The following is a 20622-nucleotide window of genomic DNA, read 5'->3' as shown; positions in this document are numbered from 1 at the left end:
TATATATATATATATATATTTGCACATATGTACACTAAGTCTCATAATTATATGGTACATATTATTAATATGTATAGCTGGAATAATATGTATACGTGTATATTAATATGTATAGCTGAAATAATCTACTGTGTATAGCTTTAGTAATATTATATTACTAATATGTATGGATACTAATAAATGTTCATATGAATAAAATCCATTTATTTGAGGTACATTATGTAGTATACATATAATGCATATTTTTTTTACTGTATGGAGCTTTCATCCTTTTTCTCTCTCTTGATGATTTAAGTTTTTAACATTTAGGTTAAAGTGATCTTTAAATTGTATATCACTATATATTGTATATAACATATTTTAAGTTAAAATTGGTATCCATAATCATATTCACATGGGATATATTTTGATAAATCATCAACTTAATTAGAGAGATTTTAGAAGATTGAATGGAAAAGATAGGAAAATGGAGAGATTTCATGGAAGAGAGACAAAAATGAAATAGATAGGAAAAAATTATGAGATTAAAGGAGATGACAATCAATAATCTCATTTGGGCTTAAATACTCCAAAAATATATATTTGTTTAAATATTTTGATGAAATTTCTCATTGATCCATAATCCATGTGAATGGCATGTCAGTCTAGTTCTTTTAATGGACTAATATAGATTAAGCTAATAAATAAGTGAGTCAATGAATGACTCAAACTTGAGTAAATTATGTTTTATGATATAATGTCAACAAAACATAAATTGTCTCTTTTTTCTTTTTTTTTTTGATACGAATGAAATTACATTTCAGCACAGCTTTAATTTTCTCTGCATTTCCAAAATAAGAATGAGCAAACCTAAACAATGTTTAAGTAATATATACTTCTGGCCATACTTGTCAACCATAATTTCTTAATAGAAAAACAGTACATATCAAAGTAGGTACAAATATATTTCTATGTGAAAATCTTTCTCCAATTAAGAAAATAATGTGAAATAATGATCCACGAGTATTTCTCAAATGCATATAGGGAAAATAGTAATGGAAAATATTGGGATGTTAGGGGGGCACAATCACTATAGTCTAATTATATGCTATTTGGAATTTATCAAACTATCTAATAGAGTCGTAGGATACGCTAATAAATAATATTGTATAAATTTAAATTAAAATCTTTAACTATACGCGTGATCTTTTTAAAAATAATAATTAAAAAAAGAATAAATAATATGTATTATTAATTTATTTTACAATAAGTGATCGAGTTAAATGCGCATGTGATTTTTAAAATGGAGGATTTTAAGTTTTGAAGTTTTCCTCCGTGATAATTTTTTCTATCTCGATCAAGATCGAGATCTGTGGCAAAGTCAGAACTTCAACTAAGGGGTATCAAAATATAAAGAAGTAATATTGTAAAGATGAGATTTTAACTTTATGAGTTCGAAATAAAATTATGATTTAAGTTATAATAATTGTATTGTAGTTTTTATATTTGTACTATATGAATTCGATCAAACTCACACTTACTACTACTTAATTTCGCCCTGCTTACTCTATATGTCATTGTATGACTTAAATTATGATATATCACAATTCACAGGTTAGAGCTTGATATATAACTGCCCATTAATTTCTCATTATTATTATTTTAAAAAAATTGGAATATTAAATCTATATAGAAATAGCTACCAAATTTAATTGGTGAAGAGCACTTCATTTTTGATATGAAGTTTTGCTTCTCAATCCACATCACTACTAATTAACACCAACTACTCTAAAGAGAAAATAAAAAATTACAAGAAGAGTGTAATTAAATACAAAGCATAAAACATAATATTAAAATCTAATTCTTATCTTTTTGGATAGTGTCTCATTATTATATATATTAATAAAAAAAAATTGCAATGCTTGGATTAATTTAAATAGGAGATGACCTTTAATTTATGTGAAGTCTTATCTGAAATTAGGTAATTACTTGCTAATTAACTCTAGAAGTTGCAACTCTTTATAATTTCGATAATTAAAGCTATTTCAACCAAAAAATAAAAGAAAATAGTCAAAATTATTTGATAACCGGAAATATATGTGGAAAATTGATTTAAAAGTAAGTGGTGACCAATCCATTATAAATTAAGACAAAATTTGATAATGTCAATTGTCAAACATTAACTTAACAATTTTTTGAAGTATATAAACGAATAGTACTAGCTCCTAAAAAAATTGACCATAATAGTATAATTACAGTTCCTTATATAAAAGTAAATAATATAAAAAAACAAGTAGATATCAAAGTCAATACAGAGAAAAACTGAACTATTCTTCCCAATAAACAGATATTATTATACAAATAACATAAAGTTTATTCCTAAACTTTTCGGTAATTACATTTGCAAGTGTACTAGATATTAATTGTCATGTTTTGTTTCTCAAAACTCAAAAGTTAAATTGATTAACGTTTAAAACTAAATTAAATTAAATATTTTAAAATTACTATTTAAATATTAAAATACTATTTAAATTATTTTTTCTTATTTCAATATGTTGGTTGAATGTTAATCAATTTGACTCCATAAAATAAAACATGAAAAATATTATAAAACAAACAGGGTAATATAGATATAAAAATAATTATACTTTACCAAAGATAATACGTCTTAGAATAAATAAAAGTGACGTACATATGGAGTTGGAAGTAGGAGAGCGAGGAATAAATAGATAAAAAGGCCGTAGTTATGTGACTTTATCAATTGGTTAGCAAAAGAACATTTTTTAAGTACTAATTGTAAAAAATTTATACAAGTGGTTCTAATTATGTTATGTTTATTTTATGTAGCCGTTTTCCAAAGTCTTTATTCTTTCACTGATTTTCCATAAAAATAAAAGAAAAAAAATCATGTGATGTGCCTTACACTTTTGAGTAAGGTGTTGACGGATCAATTTGAATTGATTATAAATAATTAAATTTAAGTAATTATTAAATTTTTAAAATTAAATTAGATTTAACTATTTTAATTATTCAGTTATTACTCGCAAATCAAAATAGAAGAAACATTTTCAAAATAGAGGAGAAGTTAACAATTTATTTCAAAAGAAATGAATCATCTTCGTGTCATTTTGAGTTTTATAACTCTTATATGAAAACATAAATATATTTAACTTCATATTATCATTTTATCTGGCGAAACACCATTTAATTTGAGCAACTAGCACAATTGTTTTCGTGTTTGGCAAATTATATAATTAGTTATATAATAAGTTGGTCCTTTTATTAATTTTTTGTTTCGGCCTTTTAGGTTTGTTTAATATATTTAAATGAAAACATATACTATTGACATTTAAAATTGATCATAAAAAATATAAATAACTAGTACATATTATAAAAAAAACGTGTATATATTTTTTATCAGATCAATTATTTCTTTGGTTGTCTAATAAAATCAAAATAAAACTAAATAAAAATCAAGTTATTTAAATAACTTGATTCAATTTTTTGACTTGAAATTTTTTTTATTTAAATTATGAACAAAATTACGTAAGAGTGTTTGTGAGAAACTTTACAAAACTATCTTTTAGTAAATTAAATTAAATTATATATGACCTACTTAAAATGACCAAATGAGTGTATAATATTCACGTACGTGTACAAAATTATCTATACGACATTTTACTCTTTTCTTTTTCTTCTACTTTAATAGTAGACACAATACTTTATTCCTTTTATTTTTCTCAAAAATTTATCAACTTAAAAATCTATTAATCTCATTAATTCGTGCTCCACCGTAAACATGATCACAAACACTCCTTGTGATTAAACTCAATGCACTTCGCTAAATTAAGGTCTGGTACTCTGCTTCATCATTGTGTTTTAGAAATTCGATTTAACACTATACTTGTTATAACGCAAATTCATGATACGTATATTATAACTTTTTTAAGGTGTTATTGTATATTTTTTTTTTTGTGGCCAACAAAATTCCATATATACATCTATTATTTATCAAAGGAATTTTCTTTTTTGATCTCTTATATAAAAAAAGCCACGTCTCGACTCTTGTGACATCGAGTACTACATATTTATATGGACCATTTATATCACGGCTGGCCTAGATTAGGACTTTGCTAACCAACTTTTTTCTTTAAAAACAAATTACGTGCATTAACTTGCTTGAATAATTTTTTAGATAACAATGACACCTACCACAACATTTTTTCCATGCACCGTCAACATATCTAGTGTGGGATCACTCCATTTTGACATGACACTTTGATTAATTTATTAATCGATTGTTTATCTTATATTTAAATTTTTTCTCTTTATATCAATTTTGAGGTTTCGACTAATTAAAATCATGTATTTAAGACCAACAGAAAAAAAATATGTACTACTATTTTTCAAAATTCGATTTGAGATTGCTAGTTACACTAGAACTCAGTGGTTCGAATTAGTTTTAAGATTGTGAGATTGTTACGAATATAATGTGAATATTGTGGGTACCAAAACGAAGTGCTATTATTATAAAATAAATAGGAGTATTATAAAAGCAAATCCTATAGGCTATAGGTACGAAAGTTTGTAACTAATTTTATCTGCTTTACAATTAGTAATTATTTATCAATTTCAAAATTGCTGTCCTTTTATTAAATTGTGACACGTGTATCAAAGATACGTTAACATTTTAAATTTTATTATGTCATTTTATGAATTCTTGGAGTAGACGGACAAGTCTTATTCAAGCAGTACGCATGTACCACAAGTCAAAAAGTCCAAATCAAATTAAAGTGACGATATATTTTTGCCAAATGTAACGTTTTGTACTAAGGTATTTATTGTGTTCACCTAATTCAGCTGCTTTTAGGGGTAATAATTTGAACTTAATGGAAGTATCAATCAAGAAATTCAAAGTAGTTGTGGACTTAATGGAACTAGAAAGGAAGAAAACCGAGAGTAAGAAGTCACGGGGAGAGAAAATATGGAGTGGAAAAGACCTTTAAGTTATGTATACTGATAATATATAAATATATATTGATATTAGATATGGAGTTAAGTGAGAGCAAAATATTTATTTTAAATCATTTTCTATACAAAATATTAATTGTATTTTCAAAATATGAAGAAATATGTATATACGAATAATAAGAATATTTTGGGCCGTAAAAACGTGTATATTAAACTCATTAAAATATAGAGAGTTTATCGCAAAAAGAAAAAAAAACGTGGTTTTTAAAATTTTATTTTACACTAGCATGCATGATATATTAATTATTTTGAATATATTTTTCAAGTTTAATTTGTTACGAATCTTTCGAAAATAATTTTAGCATATTCAAAAAAGAAATAAGATTTATACACCTTTCGCTCTTTCCAAACTTCATAGATAGAATTAGCCCACGAGAAAGTAATTTGGCAAAACTTAGCTATACTATACAAATTAAACAATATTTCTAAGTGTGATCATGTCATCTAAGATCTAACTCATTTTAATTCTTGAGTGTGGTCTTACAAAGTTAGTTAAAGCAATCGAATAGGTGAAAATAAAATCTCATTTTTCGTAATTTAATATATTGTAGCCTTAATTAATTATTTTAGGGTATGGGCATTTGGCAATTCTTCTTTCGTTATCATATTAGCCGCCATTAAAAAACCCCAAAAAACTTGTCAGTTATTGCTAGATCATAGTTATAAGTCATGATTAAAATTGAAAATCATGATCGAATTTTGAATTAGTATTTAGATTACTACTCGAGACTTGAGTTAGAATAAATAATTAAAATGTCGATATCATGTAATGCAGTCTGAAGCTAGCAGCAATGCAGACACAATTGATTATGAGGCTAACTTAATATATTAATATATCACCTCTTTTACCAAAAAAAGAAACATTGAAGTGTGAGGTGTTTTTAAAAATAATTGAAAAATATAAGTCATTTTCTTTAAATTTTAAAAAGATAAATTTATATGAAAAATATTTTCCATAAGCTAACCAAAGATAAAATAAAATAAATTTTATTTTTTTTCTCTATTCTATTTGAAGTAGCTCATTTCAGAGAAATTCAAAAAGTAAAGTAAACAAATGTTACCTTTTATAACCTAGCTGTAATTATTGACTATATGCCAATCACACACGTTTACATGTCCATGATAACACGATGATAGGGTTCTTTTTTTCCTCATCAAATATTTAATAGTCGTTTCGAAATTTAATTAATAACAACTTTTACTTGAATATGATTTGTTTGGTAAGGCTTGCAATGTGATAATGTGTACTATTTCTTTCAATGTAGGTGACACACTTAATTTTAAGTTTTTTTAAAACGAGAATGATACTTTTCTATTATTAATAATTACTTAACTTTCAAATTCCTATTAAAGCCTTGAAATAATTTATATCAAATACATATACTATAAATTTATAAAGTCTTTTTTTTAAGAAGAAATTCTTATCAAGTTAAAGTTAATGTATAAATTAGAACAAAAAGAGTAATAATCTAGAATAACTTTTACATTGGACACGGCACCTCATTACCTAACATTTTTAAAGATGAATATTTTGTCCAATGCATTATGAATCAACACTCGTTAAGGATTGAGGATTCACCCTATCTTATCGATTCGTTAAGGTCGAAATTTTTTATTCTAGGCATATTTTTTTTAATTTTTTTTTAGTAAAAGAACATAATATAAAAGACCCGGTCTTTTAGAAGGGAATACAAGAAAATTATGGATTTAAGTACCAAAAAAGATAATTCGAAGTTGTCAATGAGTTGTACATTTAACAAGAAGGGTTGTTGGTATCACATGACTATCAGTACTGAACTTGGTCACAAGGTTGTTTTGTAATTCAATTATTAAAAATTAACACCACACTGATAAAGAAAGTCATCCCTAACTCACAAATTAACAAATAGTAGGATTTACTTTAATTGTCTGTGTAGCATCTTCAAGGGCTACTAATTAAGTAGCTAAATAAGATTTAAGCACTTCCACACTGATTGAATGATATAATATAGGCCAACTATTTAATTTCCACTTTTGACTGTTTTATTTTCTTCTACTACCATGTGATTAAAAGGTTACGAATTCAAGTTTTAAAACAGTTTCTAATAAAAAAAATAAGATAAGACGGCATATAATAGACCTTTATAGTCGGACCCTTCTAGACTCCCTTTTTCTTCCACTAGTTTCTGTTGCCAATTTTTAATATTCTTCTTTCTTCTTTATAACATAAACACGTCTAACTAGCCAATAATATTGTAGGATTTTTTTGCAATGATTATATACTTATATAAACCCAACTCATGCTATTACCATAACTCAAGCTTAGCCATTCTTCTCTTCTAATTCTCTCTATCTACTTATCCAAAATCAAAGAATTGGAGAAAACCATGAAGGTCAAAATAGAAAGTTCAAAAATCATTAAGCCTTTCTATGAAGACAACATTATCCCTCCTTCTACTAAATCCTATATTCCCCTTAGTGTCTTTGATAAAGTCACTTATGAAGCCCAAATTGCTATCATCTATGCCTATCGCCCTCCCACTCCACCAAACGCCGCGATTCAATTGGGGCTTCAAAAGGCCCTAGCGATTTACAGGGAGTGGGCAGGGCGATTAGGTAAAGACGAAAATGGTATTCCAGTAATTTTGCTCAACGATGAAGGTGTTCGATTCGTTGAGGCATCAGCGGATAGTACCCTTGATAAAGTTATGCCCTTTAAACCTTCAGCTTCTTTGCTTAACTTACATCCTAGCTTGAACAATGTGGTCGAATTGGTGCAAGTTCAAGTCACAAGGTTCACTTGTGGCTCGTTGGTGGTCGGGTTCACCGCCCACCATACTGTGGCGGATGGCCATTCCACTAGCAACTTTTTAGTTGCATGGGGTCAAGCCTGTCGAGGGCTTGACATAAATCCTCTTCCTTTACATGATCGTACAATTTTCAACCCTCGAAATCCTCCTCTTATTGAGTATGAGCATAAGGGGACCGAGTTTATGTCAAAATCAGTTAAAAAGGAAAATTCACTCAATGAAAGTACTCATCATGTAATGGAAGATATAGTGGTGCACAAAGTCCATTTCACCGTTGAGTTTCTAGCAAAACTCAAAGCAAAAGCCTCTTCGATGAACAACAACAATAACAATAACAGTAACAATAACAGACCTTATAGCACATTTGAAAGCCTTGTTGCACATTTATGGAGAGCCATCATTAAAGCGCGAGGCCTAAGTGGCTTCGAGACAACTCATATAAGAATCTCAGTAAATGGTAGAATGAGGTTGAACCCCAGAGTACCTAATGAGTACTTTGGAAACTTAGTACTATGGGCATTTCCAACATCAAAAGTGAAGGATCTTTTAAGAGAGCCTCTTCCTTATGCAACAAAGCTCATTCATGACGCGGTTGTAAAAGTAAACAACAACTATTTTAGATCGTTCATAGACTTTGCTAATCACAAAGATGAGGATCTCATACCAACAGCAGACATGAACAAACACATATTATGTCCTAATCTCGAAGTTGATAGTTGGTTAAGGTTTCCATTCTACGACTTAGATTTTGGAACAGGGTGTCCGTACATGTTCATGCCTTCATATTTCCCAACAGAAGGGATGATGTTTCTTCTACCATCATTCATTGGAGATGGAAGCATTGATGCTTTTATTCCATTGTTTCAAGACAACTTGCCCACCTTCAAGAAAATTTGCTATTCTTTAGATCTTGCTTGAGAATTAATTATTACTCAACTATGTCATGATATGAAAATTCATTTGCTAATTCCATTTTGTGTTTTTAAGATTTTTATCTTTTACTCTTACTCATTGCTAAGCGCAAGGGAGGATGGGAAGTATTTCTATCTATATGTTGTTGAATAATAGAACTAGTTATTACGAATTTTAATTTTATGCAACAATAACAATATACGAACTCAACTTGAAACCTTAAGGTGAATTTTGAAACCCTTAAATTATTAAATAAATCTCTTGTCTGATTGAACACCGTTATAGCTCTCTAGATCCAATCCATTCCATAGGTTATTTTTAATAGACTCTCAGATCAAAAGATAAATTTGACTTTTATGCCAAAAAAAAAAAGTTTTAAAAAGACATGTAGTAGTTCATTTTTGTATCTAACGTATCTGTCCATACCAACAAAGACTATGGTGAAATGTTAAATACTACTGGTACTTAATTACTTGTCTCACTTTTGAATTGATGTATCTATTAAAAAAATAATGATTGTCATATTTTTTCACCTCTATTAATTATAAAGTAGGTGAATTAAAAATTTAAATTTTTTTCAAGAAGTTCTATCTTTTTCAAAGTAATCAATTGAAGGTATTATAATAAATAAAAAAGTTTGTTCTTTCTTGATTTGTCAAAATGAACAAGTAATTTAACTAAAAAAAAAAAAAAGCAAACAAGTAATTAGAGAAAAAAAAGTGTTTCATTTTTAAATTTTAACTAAAAAATGTATCAAACTTTAATATGAATATCAAACGAAAGATATGAAAATCTATTTTTTTTGGTTATCCCACACCCAAAGAGAAGCCCATCTCTGTTTATGTTTTATTGTACTGTTGTTTTTTTCTGTCCCCTAACTACTTCTATGTCCTTTCATATTATTTGAATTAAGGAGGAGATAATTCACAAATTTGGTAAAGTTGAAGCTTGTCACGTATACAATACTAAGGGCCTGTTTGGATGGGTTTAATAAAAACAGCTTTAAAAAAGTACTTTTGAAAATGGTGAAACTTATTTTTAAAATAAGCAGTTATGTGTTTGGATAAAAGTGCTGAAGTTGCTATGCCAAACGTGAAAAGGGAAAAATGGAAGAAAGAGATGTTAGGGTTATGTGGGTAATTTGGAGATTGTATAAAAATATTAAGGCAAAAAGATAAAAATATGGTCAACTTAAAACAGCTTATAAGCTAAAAAAAAAAAAGCAGCCCTACCCCAGCTTTTAACTTTTGGCTTAAAATAAGTTTTTTTTAACTTAAAATAAGTTATTTTGAGTCTTGCCAAACAGCTAAATAAGTCAAAAATCAGCTTTTAAGTCAGTTTGACCAGCTTTTAAGCTGAGCCAAACAGGCTCTAAATAAGGGCCCGTTTGGATGGGCTTAATAAAATCAGCTTTAAAAAAGTACTTTTGAAAGTGCTGAAACTTATTTTTAAAATAAGTTGTTATGTGTTTGGATAAAAGTGCTGAAGTTGCTATGCCAAACGTGAAAAGGGAGAAATGGAAGAAAGAGATGTTAGGGTTATGTGGGTAATTTGGATATTGCATAAAAATATTAAGGGCAAAAAGATAAAAATATGGTCAACTTAAAACAGCTTATAAGCTAAAAAAAAAAAAGCACCCCTACCCCAGCTTTTAACTTTTGGCTTAAAATAAGTTTTTTTTAACTTAAAATAAGTTATTTTGAGTCTTGCCAAACAGCTGAATAAGTCAAAAATCAGCTTGTAAGTCAGTTTGACCAGCTTTTAAGCTGAGCCAAACAGGCTCTAAATTTATATACCTAGTCTTGGGCAATTGGACCCTGTGGTCCTGTTCCACGTTATACTGGCTTGGCGCTTTGTAATATTGTTGTCAACTTAATTAATTAGTGGATGCTTAAACTAATTTGGGCATAGCTATATATAATAATATCTACGTATAAATTTAATTGAACTCAATAATTTTTACTTATATATTATATTTAAAATAGATAATTTATTAAATATATATAATCATTTAATTTATAAATTCAATAATTAAAACGAGCAATGTATGGCACGTCTCATAAAGACTAATTAACATGTTATGCCACAGTAACTAATTCATTCGCTCAAAGAGTACTGTACTATATATATTTATAATTTAACTCATCAATCGAATATAAAAAAGTTAGAAAATATTTTATAATATCTTTTTCTGAACACACCCTTAATAATCTAACATGATTTGTACTACCTCATTTAGTTTGCTTGCCTAAAATGAGGAAATGATGGTATTATCTATTTTTAGCGAATAATTTCTGTTACTCTGGCAAAATCAATATAATAATGTGTACATTTTTTTTAAATACTGTTGTCGGTCCATTAGATTTTTTAATTACATGTACACATATATTGTGGTCGACGATGGTTTTAATCTAATTATTGTTTAATTATGATTTAACTATGGAACATGCGCAGTCAACTATACTAATAAAGAGATTAATTAATTCAACCTACGGATTATTGGAGTAGTCGGCTAGCTACTAGCAAATTTAAGATTTATAATATGGCATGGCTTAAATAAGATATCCTAAATTTAAGGTTTATTTATTTCTCTTTTATCTGTTAATTCGACATTATTGGTGGAATAAAGTTTATAGCAGAGAGCTTTCAAGGGTGTAACCTAGTGATCAATAAAGTGGTTGAGATTAATCTTAAGATCTCAGGTTTAAATCTTAGTGAAAACAAAAATAAAAAATTACTAGGTGATTCTTCTCATCTACTCTAGCTTCGGGCAACAGAGTCACCTATCGTTGATGGAAGGTGCACAGAAATTGGCTCCGATACCATGATTTATAAAAAATAAAGAAGTTTACAGCCGGGGAATTAAGAATTTGGTATAGTTCTAACCACTTCAAGATGCTCTTCAATAATCAATTGCCATGGTATTTTATTATTGTTGCATTATTTTGTTTGAATTTATACTGAGATTTGGCTAGGCAAATAATAGGATTTGTTGGGATGTAGTTGGATAATCACATGTTAGTTAGTTCAAATTTCAAGATCTCTATTTATATATATATCGCTCCTGAAATTTAGGCAAATTTAATCAATGGATAAGCTTAGAAATATGAGTAAACACCTCATCTCATACATCATTCTATTTAACATTTTTTCATAATTAAAGTGGAAGAACGAAAAATATATCATGAAATAGAAAATAATTGATCTTATAACACGCGTGAATTTTAAAAACATTTGAAAAGTTATTTTAGAAGTATCAATTACAAAAAGTATTGAAGGAAGTGATTCGATATGGCATGGTGCTTATATATATTTTGACCTTGCCAATGATACGTTATTATATAGGAGGATTTTGAGGTTATAAATAAGGGTAAAAGTTTAGTTGGTAATTGAGCTATTTCTCATTTTTCTGAGGGATATATTTGATGGTCGTACTTAGCTAATACGTACCTACCTTTTTTCAATAGTATTAATACTATTTTCATAGTTTCTTGTTCTTCGACTTTGGTTAACCTTTTCAGTAGTATTAATACTATTTTCATAGTTTCTTGTTCTTCGACTTTGGTTAACCCTTATAGTTTTTGCGATTCAGTTCTCTGTTGTGTTGTTATTCTTTTCGATATATACTCAATGCTCTTTGTTTCATTGTTTTGTTATTGCTTTCATTTTTATATATAATCTTTTCTAAGCTGCTTAGATATGTTTTGTCTAAATTGAGGATTATTAATACAATCTTTGATTTCTCTAATCATTAAATGTAACATAATCCTAATAAATATAATTAGTCTAATACTAGTGCCACTCTAATTTTCTCAGTCAATTTCTTTGGAATTTTTCCTCTGACATGTTTCAATAGTCACCTTCCTTCTTCATCAACACTTGTTGCAGACACGTTGGTCAGCTTCGTTGAATATGTTCTTTTGACATGTTCCACTCTTCAGCTTCCTTCTTCCTCAACATACGTATATTTATTCTCTTCAAATTATACTTATGGAATTTTAATGAGTATGTTATCATTGTCTTTTTTTCTTTTCAAGCATGCATATAGTTATTATACCTACAGATAAAATTTGGCAAAATGTGTCATTTGAATACGGTCGATATACCGTGTATAATCACTAAATTGTTGCTAGGACGACCTAAGATGAAAAATGTCACAACCCAAAGTCTCAAACACACAAATTAATGTTATACGTAACCCCGAATGAAATGTATATGTTTGGTAATAGCATCTTGATTACATTGAAGTTTGTTTGTTACACAGATCTCCACAGCGCACATCACATGTATGAATCATTTATTTTGCAACGCATTAGAATTTTTGTTATTCTTCAATTATATATTTCACTTAAAATACATTTTCACCAAAATAAAAATAAAAATATGCACCATGCAAAAGACAGGAGATATCATTTGAAAAAAATAACAAAGTAAATATTATTTAGATGTAACCAAAAGAATCGTGACAACAAATTGACATTATTTACATACAATCTTGTGTAGATGGCAAATTGGCCCAAGTATTAAAGAGACCTGGATGTGTAGGCTGTAGCAGAAGAAAGTGTGGTTTGGCATCTATTAACTTTTTTAATGATGCATAATAATTGTAACCACTATTAATTTTTATAATGATGCCTAATAATCAAATGCAGAGTTAGAATTAAAAGTTTGAGATCTAAAAAATTTTCCACAATCCATTCCTTACCACTGAATCGTTATTTAATTTGGTTAGGAGATTCACAAGGTAATATACTTATATATTTATTTAATTTATCTATTAAAAATATAAGGTTTACGAAAAAAAACTTCTGAATTTGTATTTGATAACAATTTAGCCTCATATGAGATATATCAGAAATAATTATATGTCTTTCTACAGCTTGGCTTCACGTTTTTTTCTGTTTAATAGTATGAGCCATGCATAAAGGAAATATTTATACATATGCAATTAATATTCTATGTGGTGTGAGTAGTATTATTAAAAGCTATCGACGTGAAACAATTTCATGTGTACGTACGATAGTCACTTTTTTCTCTCATTCAAAATTATGCACGTGACTTTCGATACACACAACTCTTTAAGTGATTAAAAAAAAAGAAACATCTCTTCAGAAAAATGTATGCTTCAAATAATAATACACAAAATAATCTTATTAGAACACGGGGATCAAGCATATTAATGGGCTAAAACAAAAATTAAATGGGGCCTTAAATTTAAATTATTATTAATATTTATATAATTGATTTCTTCTAGTTTTCAATTAATGATATTACCATTTTTATTTCAACTTATTTATCATAAGATATAATACTCCTAGTATGTCAAATTTCTATAAATAACTCTTTTATTTTCACAAAAAGTTTACCTTTTCTACAAATAATATTCAATATTTGCAGAGATAATAACAACTTATAACTTATTGTTACTAAAAAAAAATGAGGCTCCTTAAATTTGGGGGCTAAGACACATATCTCTATTTGAAAAAATTACGCGGTTAAAAAAACTTATATTACTTATCGTATTTACAGTTTGCTATAATTATCATTCGCGACTAACATTATACATTAATTATGTGGGTTGACTTCGATTTTGTATAATTAGTCACGTTTGTATATGTATAATTCGTCAGAATATACAAACACATATGTATAATATACAATTATCTAACCAATATACATATATAATTTACCTCTCTCACACTCTTTGTCCTCTCTCCTCCTCTCCCAATCTCGCCCGCCTCTCTCCTCCTCTCCCAATCTCGCTTGCAATATATACAAATACATATGTATAATATACAATTATCTAATCAATTATACATTATAATTCCCCTTCTCCCGCTCTTTGCCCTCTCTCGCTCACCTCTCTCCTCTCTCTCCCAATCTAGCTCCTCTCTCCTCTTTATAACATGTAGCTACGAATTGTAATTATCAAACTATAAGTATGAAGCCGTATTTTGAGAAGCTGATTAGATTGATACTATACTCCAACCATCAACTATCAAAATGGTTAAAGATGAAACTATGACAAGGAAAACTAAGAATATAGTGCATGGTGGCGCAGCTAGAATTTTATCTAAGGGGTGTCAAAATCTAAAGAAATAAAATCGTGTAAAAGTCAAAAAATATCAATATATAATATATATACATAAAAGATATTTTTATTTTAGCTACACAATGTAATTTTTATTTTAGCTACACGGTGCACATCTTGGAGAGGAAAGATGCATATAACTCACTTATAAGTAGCAAAAAGTCCTATTATGATGTACTATGTGGAATGACCTATATGTTTAAAGCAACACTTAATAAATAGTTAATGTTAAAAAACAAATATTTTTAAAAAAATTCTCTTTACTAATACTATTAAATAAGTATATTTTTTAAAATAATGAAGTAGTAATGAACTAGTAATAACAAAAAGAAAAACTAATTTGAGTCATTATCCCTCTCCACTCAAATAACATTAGAAACCCTACTTCTTCTTCCTTGAAAAAAGGGAAAAATAAAAATCTTCCCTCCGTCTTATTTGCAGAGCCTTCTCTTCTCTCACGGTGGGTTGATTTTCTTCCATTATCACTGAAATCCGCTCCACTATTTGTGTGTTCGATCTCTGTGATATTGGATCGGTCGATGGCTGAAGAAGAGGAGAGGAACGGCGGCGATGGAAGTGAAACGAGTGACTATACATCGGAGGACGAAGGAACGGAGGACTACAAGCGCGGAGGATACCACGCTGTACGAATCGGGGATACATTCAAACTAGGACGATACGTTGTGCAGAGCAAGCTCGGTTGGGGCCATTTCTCAACTGTTTGGCTCGCTTGGGACATCCAAAAATCTGTTAGTTTTATTCTATGTTCTTCCAATTACTCATAATTTATCAGTAAATCCTGTTTAAGTCGTTTCTGGTTACTCTATAAATTCTGCTTATCGTGATTTATTTTTTGAAACTTTACACATTTTGGTGATTGACGAAAGTCTTTTTGTAGTTTATTTAGAGATGTATATGTCAGTGTAATGACAACTGACAAGTGTGTCCCTAGAGAATCTATAGTTTTGGAGAGCTACTTATTTGTTTTAAAAGATGAAAATGCTGATTACGGGAAGGAAATAGGTTCAGATAGAGCGGAGTGGTTTTAGAGGATTTATATAGCTAGTTCCAACTTAATTGTTATTATTGTAATCCTGCATTGTATAGCTTTACTCTTTTCTTGAAAAGGGGATCTTGAGGACATTCATGCGCAAATAAGAAGCCTCTCACTCGCTTTGATTCTAATTATCAGAGGATGCATTGTCATCCTCCATGCTCTGCATTGGTGAACTAGTGGTAGATAGTGAGTTTTAGAGTATGGTCGTGAGAAAAGATGCTTAAATTTTGTTAACTTGTCAGGCTTATGGATTGTTCAGCTAATTGCTGCTTATGTTTTTGTGCGGAAATAGACATATGTTGCTCTGAAAGTTCAAAAGAGTGCTCAGCATTATACTGAAGCGGCAATGGATGAGATTGCAATACTAAAGCAGGTTGCTGAGGGAGATCCAGATGATAAGAAGTGTGTTGTGAAGCTATTGGATCACTTTAAGCATTCTGGTCCTAATGGGCAACATGTTTGTATGGTATTTGAATACTTGGGAGATAATCTTTTGACACTTATCAAGTATTCAGACTACCGAGGGCTCCCTATCCACAAAGTTAAAGAGATATGCTTTCATGTTTTGGTGGGTTTGGATTATTTACATCGCAAACTTTCCATCATACACACAGACTTGAAGCCAGAAAATGTGTTGCTTCTATCAATGATTGATCCAGCTAAAGATCATACAAAGTCGGGGACTCCTATCATTCTTCCCTCCAATAAAAGTAAGATTTTCTCTGAATCTGGGGCTTCTAAAGCTGTGAAGAGTTTAAATGGTGACCTGACCAAGAACCAGAAAAAGAAAATTCGAAAAAAGGCTAAGCGGGTAGCTCAAAAGTGTGCGGACAAGGAAGCTTCTGAGGAGACTGAACCACATAATGAAACTACTGGTCCTGAAGACTCTGCTCGTGATGAAAAACCTGAAGCGAAATCAGTTGATGAACAAACTAGTATTGAAGCCAGTGGAGATGTCTCAACAAAGGAAGGGCACCAAAAAATTCAGAGACATAAGCGAGGCAGCCGCTCTGATAGGCAGAAGCTATTGGCTGACGTTGACCTTAAGTGCAAATTAGTTGACTTTGGTAATGCATGTTGGACGTATAAACAATTTACAAGTGATATCCAGACAAGACAGTATAGATGTCCGGAGGTTATACTGGGCGCTAAGTATTCTACTTCAGCAGATCTTTGGTCCCTTGCTTGCATTTGTTTTGAGCTCACCACAGGTGATGTTCTTTTTGATCCTCACAGTGGTGACGGTTATGACAGAGATGAGGTACAACAACTTTACTTTTGATCATTTCACCATTTCCATTCTGACATGCACAAACAATTTTCTTTGGTAGGACTTGGTTAGTGTTTAAATCTGTTTGTTGCTTAAGATAATTATTACGTGTATGTTATGAGCATGATGTGCCAATTTGATGGACTCTAATGTCTTGGAAGCGTATTGGTATATCAAAAGTGCTTTGTTTTTGCTTGATGGTTCTTCAAACTTATGTCAGCAGTGTTGTGGTTTTGGTGAGGTAAAGAAGCAAGCACACTTTAAGCAATTCCTTAAGTTCACCAACAAGATTCGAAGTGAGAAAATGATGAGTTTTGGAACCAAAAATATGTTGCTCCATCGAAGAAATGTCACATACCCACTTTGTTTCAGTAGCATGCAGGAATTCTTGATATAATTAAAAAAAGTTCATATTGGCTGAGTCCACATCTCCCACCTTTTGACATATATGTCTTTTATAACTAAAAGATTGAGGTTCTGTATTTCTTGCATTGATAGCTATGAAAATGTTTTTTGCTGTCCATTGCATAGGAAGAAAGAGCGAAGGTCACTTAAACAGCTAGAATTTTGGGTCCCATTAACTAGTTTAGTTCTTTATACACTTCCAATAAAATCTCTTAGATATTGACTTAACCTAGCAAACAAAATGTCCTGGGAACTCTATAAAAGATGAAAGTCTTCAAAGATCATCAGATAAACTTTAGAACATGCGCGGGGAGGATGTTAGGGCATACCACCATCCTCATTGTTAAAGATTGAAGGGAGTTGATAATTTCTTCGGTCGCTCACATCTATTGCCTTCAGATTTTGCATGGATGCTCAAATTGTTTGTCACTTTAGACTATTATTTATTATTACTCTTTAATAGTTTTGCTAAAATTTATTGTTTGTCATTTTAGCTTGCTTATAAAAATCTGACTCACTTGGTCACTTCGTCGGTGAAAGCAATAATTCTTTCCAGTGGCCCTAGCTTGCCAAGTCTTTCTGATAAACATGTTTTCTTTTCGTGTGACCTTATTTATACTAGATTGCTTGCCTCTATCGATGTTCTAATGCCAGACTCTGTGTTATCTTTATTGGTACATTAGCTTCCGTCTGATTTCATTGTAGAGACTTTTTTAATACTTAATTCTTTAGTTTTTAATGCTTCTTTTAAGTGTTAGTTTTGGACATGTGTTTTTTTCCTTCTTTAAAAAAATAATCAAATGTCTTTGTACATTGGACTGATTTTTTAAATGATGTTGTTTGTACTCGCATAACATTTACTTCTTTTTTTTTCCAAGTTAAACGCATGTCAAACACAATTTTTAATTTCCAAATACTTTTTTCCATTTTTTCTTTCAAATATCACATTTTTTATGTCCGAACACCTACTTAAATTTAACTTAAATGGTGTTGACAGGATCACTTGGCCCTCATGATGGAGCTTCTGGGGACGATGCCACGCAAGGTGTGTTTCTTTGTCTGGCGAGAAGCAACCAAATGCTAGTTCTGATTGAAATAACCCCACAATATATCTGATTTTCAGTATTCCTGCAGATTGCCTTAGGTGGACGCCATTCAAGAGATTTTTTTAACCGAAATGGAGAACTAAGGCACATCAGGCGCTTGCGGTTCTGGACTCTCAGTAAAGTGCTCATGGAAAAGTATGATTTATTCGAACAAGATGCGAATGAGATGGCAGATTTCCTTGTACCTATCCTTGACTTTGTGCCTGAGAAAAGACCGACAGCAGCTCAATGTCTTAGTCATCCATGGATTACTGGAGGTCCTCGACATCTTGGTTCTTCGACTAATTCTCTATCTGAAGCAACTGAAAACCATGGTCCGAAGAACAACAGAGAGAAGGATGAAAGGGAGGCAATGGAAGTTAGAGTGGGTAATATTGCAATTGATGGGGCTCCAGCCCCAGTCAAAGCTTCTCAATCTTCAGATCTTGCTAAGAAGACATAGTTGATTGGTCCAGGTTGCGCTACTTTAACATTTTTATTTAAATTTGATCCCTTATCAAAGTTAGAAAATGGACCATGATCAGTTTTATTTCTTTTATGCCAAGTTTATCTGCCCCTCTTCAATCTCTTAAGGTGATAATCTTCAGCGACGTTGTGTCATTGGTTGAAGCATTTCACTACAGTGTGTCAGAGTAACTGAGCAAACTGCAGCTCGTTTGCTCTCTTTGTTATCTGGAAATTGTACAGTTTAAGTTAAACATTATGTCTTCACTTTTGGCTTCTTTGAGAACTTACTAGACTTGAATCTTTGTATTTTAGTTGTCCTACCATCCATGTGATGTTACATTTCTGTCCGTGTTTCTCCTGATAGTGCTACTGCAGTTCTAATTTATCAAACAGGGGAAAAAGAAGAAAAAAACAGTTGATACTGTACGCCTGCAATTGACAGCTTTGTTTCTGGTGAATGCAGTGCTGTGAGCATTTGGAAATTGAAGGAATGACTCTTTTGCTTCACTGTGGGTAGAATCGTACATCCCTACATGAACTGTGAGTTGAATTAAGCAAATACTAATAGCTATCCATTTGGTAGGCTGGGTCCTGACTGATAGAATCTCTTTCTCTAACTTTAGGTGAGCAGGCAAGTTTAAACTGTACCGAAGCAGCACGTTGGTGTTGGTTTGGTGAGTGAAACAGATTCTTTCAGTTGTATAACTTTGGTGGACAATTTATGAGCCACCCCTTCGATTGGATTCTTATTATTTTGGCTTTCCTTTGATGATGTACGCGTACTCTTCAGTGAAAGAACATTATAGCCTTTGATGTCAAAATTTAGTGACCGATGGTTGGATGCTAATTGCTATATTACATAACAAGAAAGTATCTTATGCTTTGCTTCGACTATTTATTGTTGTTTCTTGTACTCTGTTTATCTCCTATTTTGTATTACTTACTATTAAACTTCACATCGTTGTTTCTTTCTTCCAAACTGCTTTGAATTGTTTTGCCTTGGGCTGAATGTCTATTGGAAACCAACTCTTCTACCTCTAATGTAAGGTAACATCAGTCTGTCAGCCTCTACAGACCTCGCTTTGTGAGATTATACTGATAAAATTGTTGTCATCCGTGGTATAAACCTACTGTCCATGTGGTTTCTGCTGCAACTGTCTTTTCTTTTACTCCCCTAGCAAATGACAGGATCTTGCATCTGGATGAAATGTAAATGAATATCTAATCATGTTGCTGCAACAAATTACAAGATTATATGCCGAGTCCCACAAAACACATAATGGCATTAGCTAATACCTAATGCTGCAGAGCCATCTACTGAAAGCCAAATGGAAAGCTAAATCTCCAATGGCTTAACTGGGAATGGTCAATTGGATACAGTATTTGCCTTGGTTCTTAACAAATAATAGTAGTACATTAGACAAAATCGAAACAGCAACAAAAATAAAATCTATTCAATTATATTTACGAGGTTGTAGGTAAACAATTCTGTCATCAATCAATCAATCAATTGAACCTCGATCCTTCAATAGTTT

The 20622-nt window shown here is 30.5% G+C and overlaps 2 protein-coding genes across 4 annotated transcripts; both read left to right on the top strand.

The window, feature by feature from the left end:
- Positions 1-7289: 7289 nt before the first annotated feature.
- LOC107022615 (agmatine hydroxycinnamoyltransferase 1-like) lies at positions 7290-8785 on the top strand. Its single transcript, XM_015223211.2, has one exon. It carries the CDS (start codon positions 7377-7379, stop codon positions 8715-8717), a length of 1341 nt encoding a protein of 446 aa, XP_015078697.1. The 5' UTR covers positions 7290-7376; the 3' UTR covers positions 8718-8785.
- Positions 8786-15149: 6364 nt separating this feature from the next.
- On the top strand, positions 15150-19981 carry LOC107023647 (serine/threonine-protein kinase spk-1). 3 transcript variants are annotated; one of them, XR_001457217.2, is made up of 6 exons: positions 15150-15551; positions 16152-17120; positions 18532-18579; positions 18669-19095; positions 19551-19627; positions 19711-19981. XR_001457217.2 is itself a non-coding variant. In XM_015224405.2 (4 exons), the coding sequence occupies exons 1-4, from the start codon at positions 15342-15344 to the stop codon at positions 19080-19082; spliced, it is 1641 nt and encodes a 546-aa protein (XP_015079891.1). In that variant the 5' UTR covers positions 15150-15341; the 3' UTR covers positions 19083-19426. The 3 variants fall into 3 exon arrangements, 1 of the variants encoding a protein (XP_015079891.1); XR_001457218.2 differs by having other exon boundaries at positions 15419-15551; positions 16102-17120; XM_015224405.2 differs by lacking the exons at positions 19551-19627; positions 19711-19981 and having other exon boundaries at positions 18669-19426.
- The last annotated feature ends 641 nt before the right edge of the window (positions 19982-20622 follow it).

Source organism: Solanum pennellii, chromosome 6 (genome assembly GCF_001406875.1).
Source record: "Solanum pennellii chromosome 6, SPENNV200".
Lineage (NCBI taxonomy): Eukaryota > Viridiplantae > Streptophyta > Magnoliopsida > Solanales > Solanaceae > Solanum > Solanum pennellii.
Note: the sequence above shows the minus strand (reverse complement) of the source record. Positions and strands in the feature narration are given on the sequence as shown.

Bases quoted from the DNA above. Each gene is read 5' to 3' on its own strand.
- LOC107022615 (XM_015223211.2), top strand. From the start codon at position 7,377: ATGAAGGTCAAAATAGAAAGTTCAAAAATCATTAAGCCTTTCTATGAA.
- LOC107023647 (XM_015224405.2), top strand. From the start codon at position 15,342: ATGGCTGAAGAAGAGGAGAGGAACGGCGGCGATGGAAGTGAAACGAGT. The intron at 17,121-18,531 runs GTACAACAACTT...TGGTGTTGACAG, and splicing joins ACGGTTATGACAGAGATGAG to GATCACTTGGCCCTCATGAT. The intron at 18,580-18,668 runs GTGTGTTTCTTT...GTATTCCTGCAG, and splicing joins TGGGGACGATGCCACGCAAG to ATTGCCTTAGGTGGACGCCA.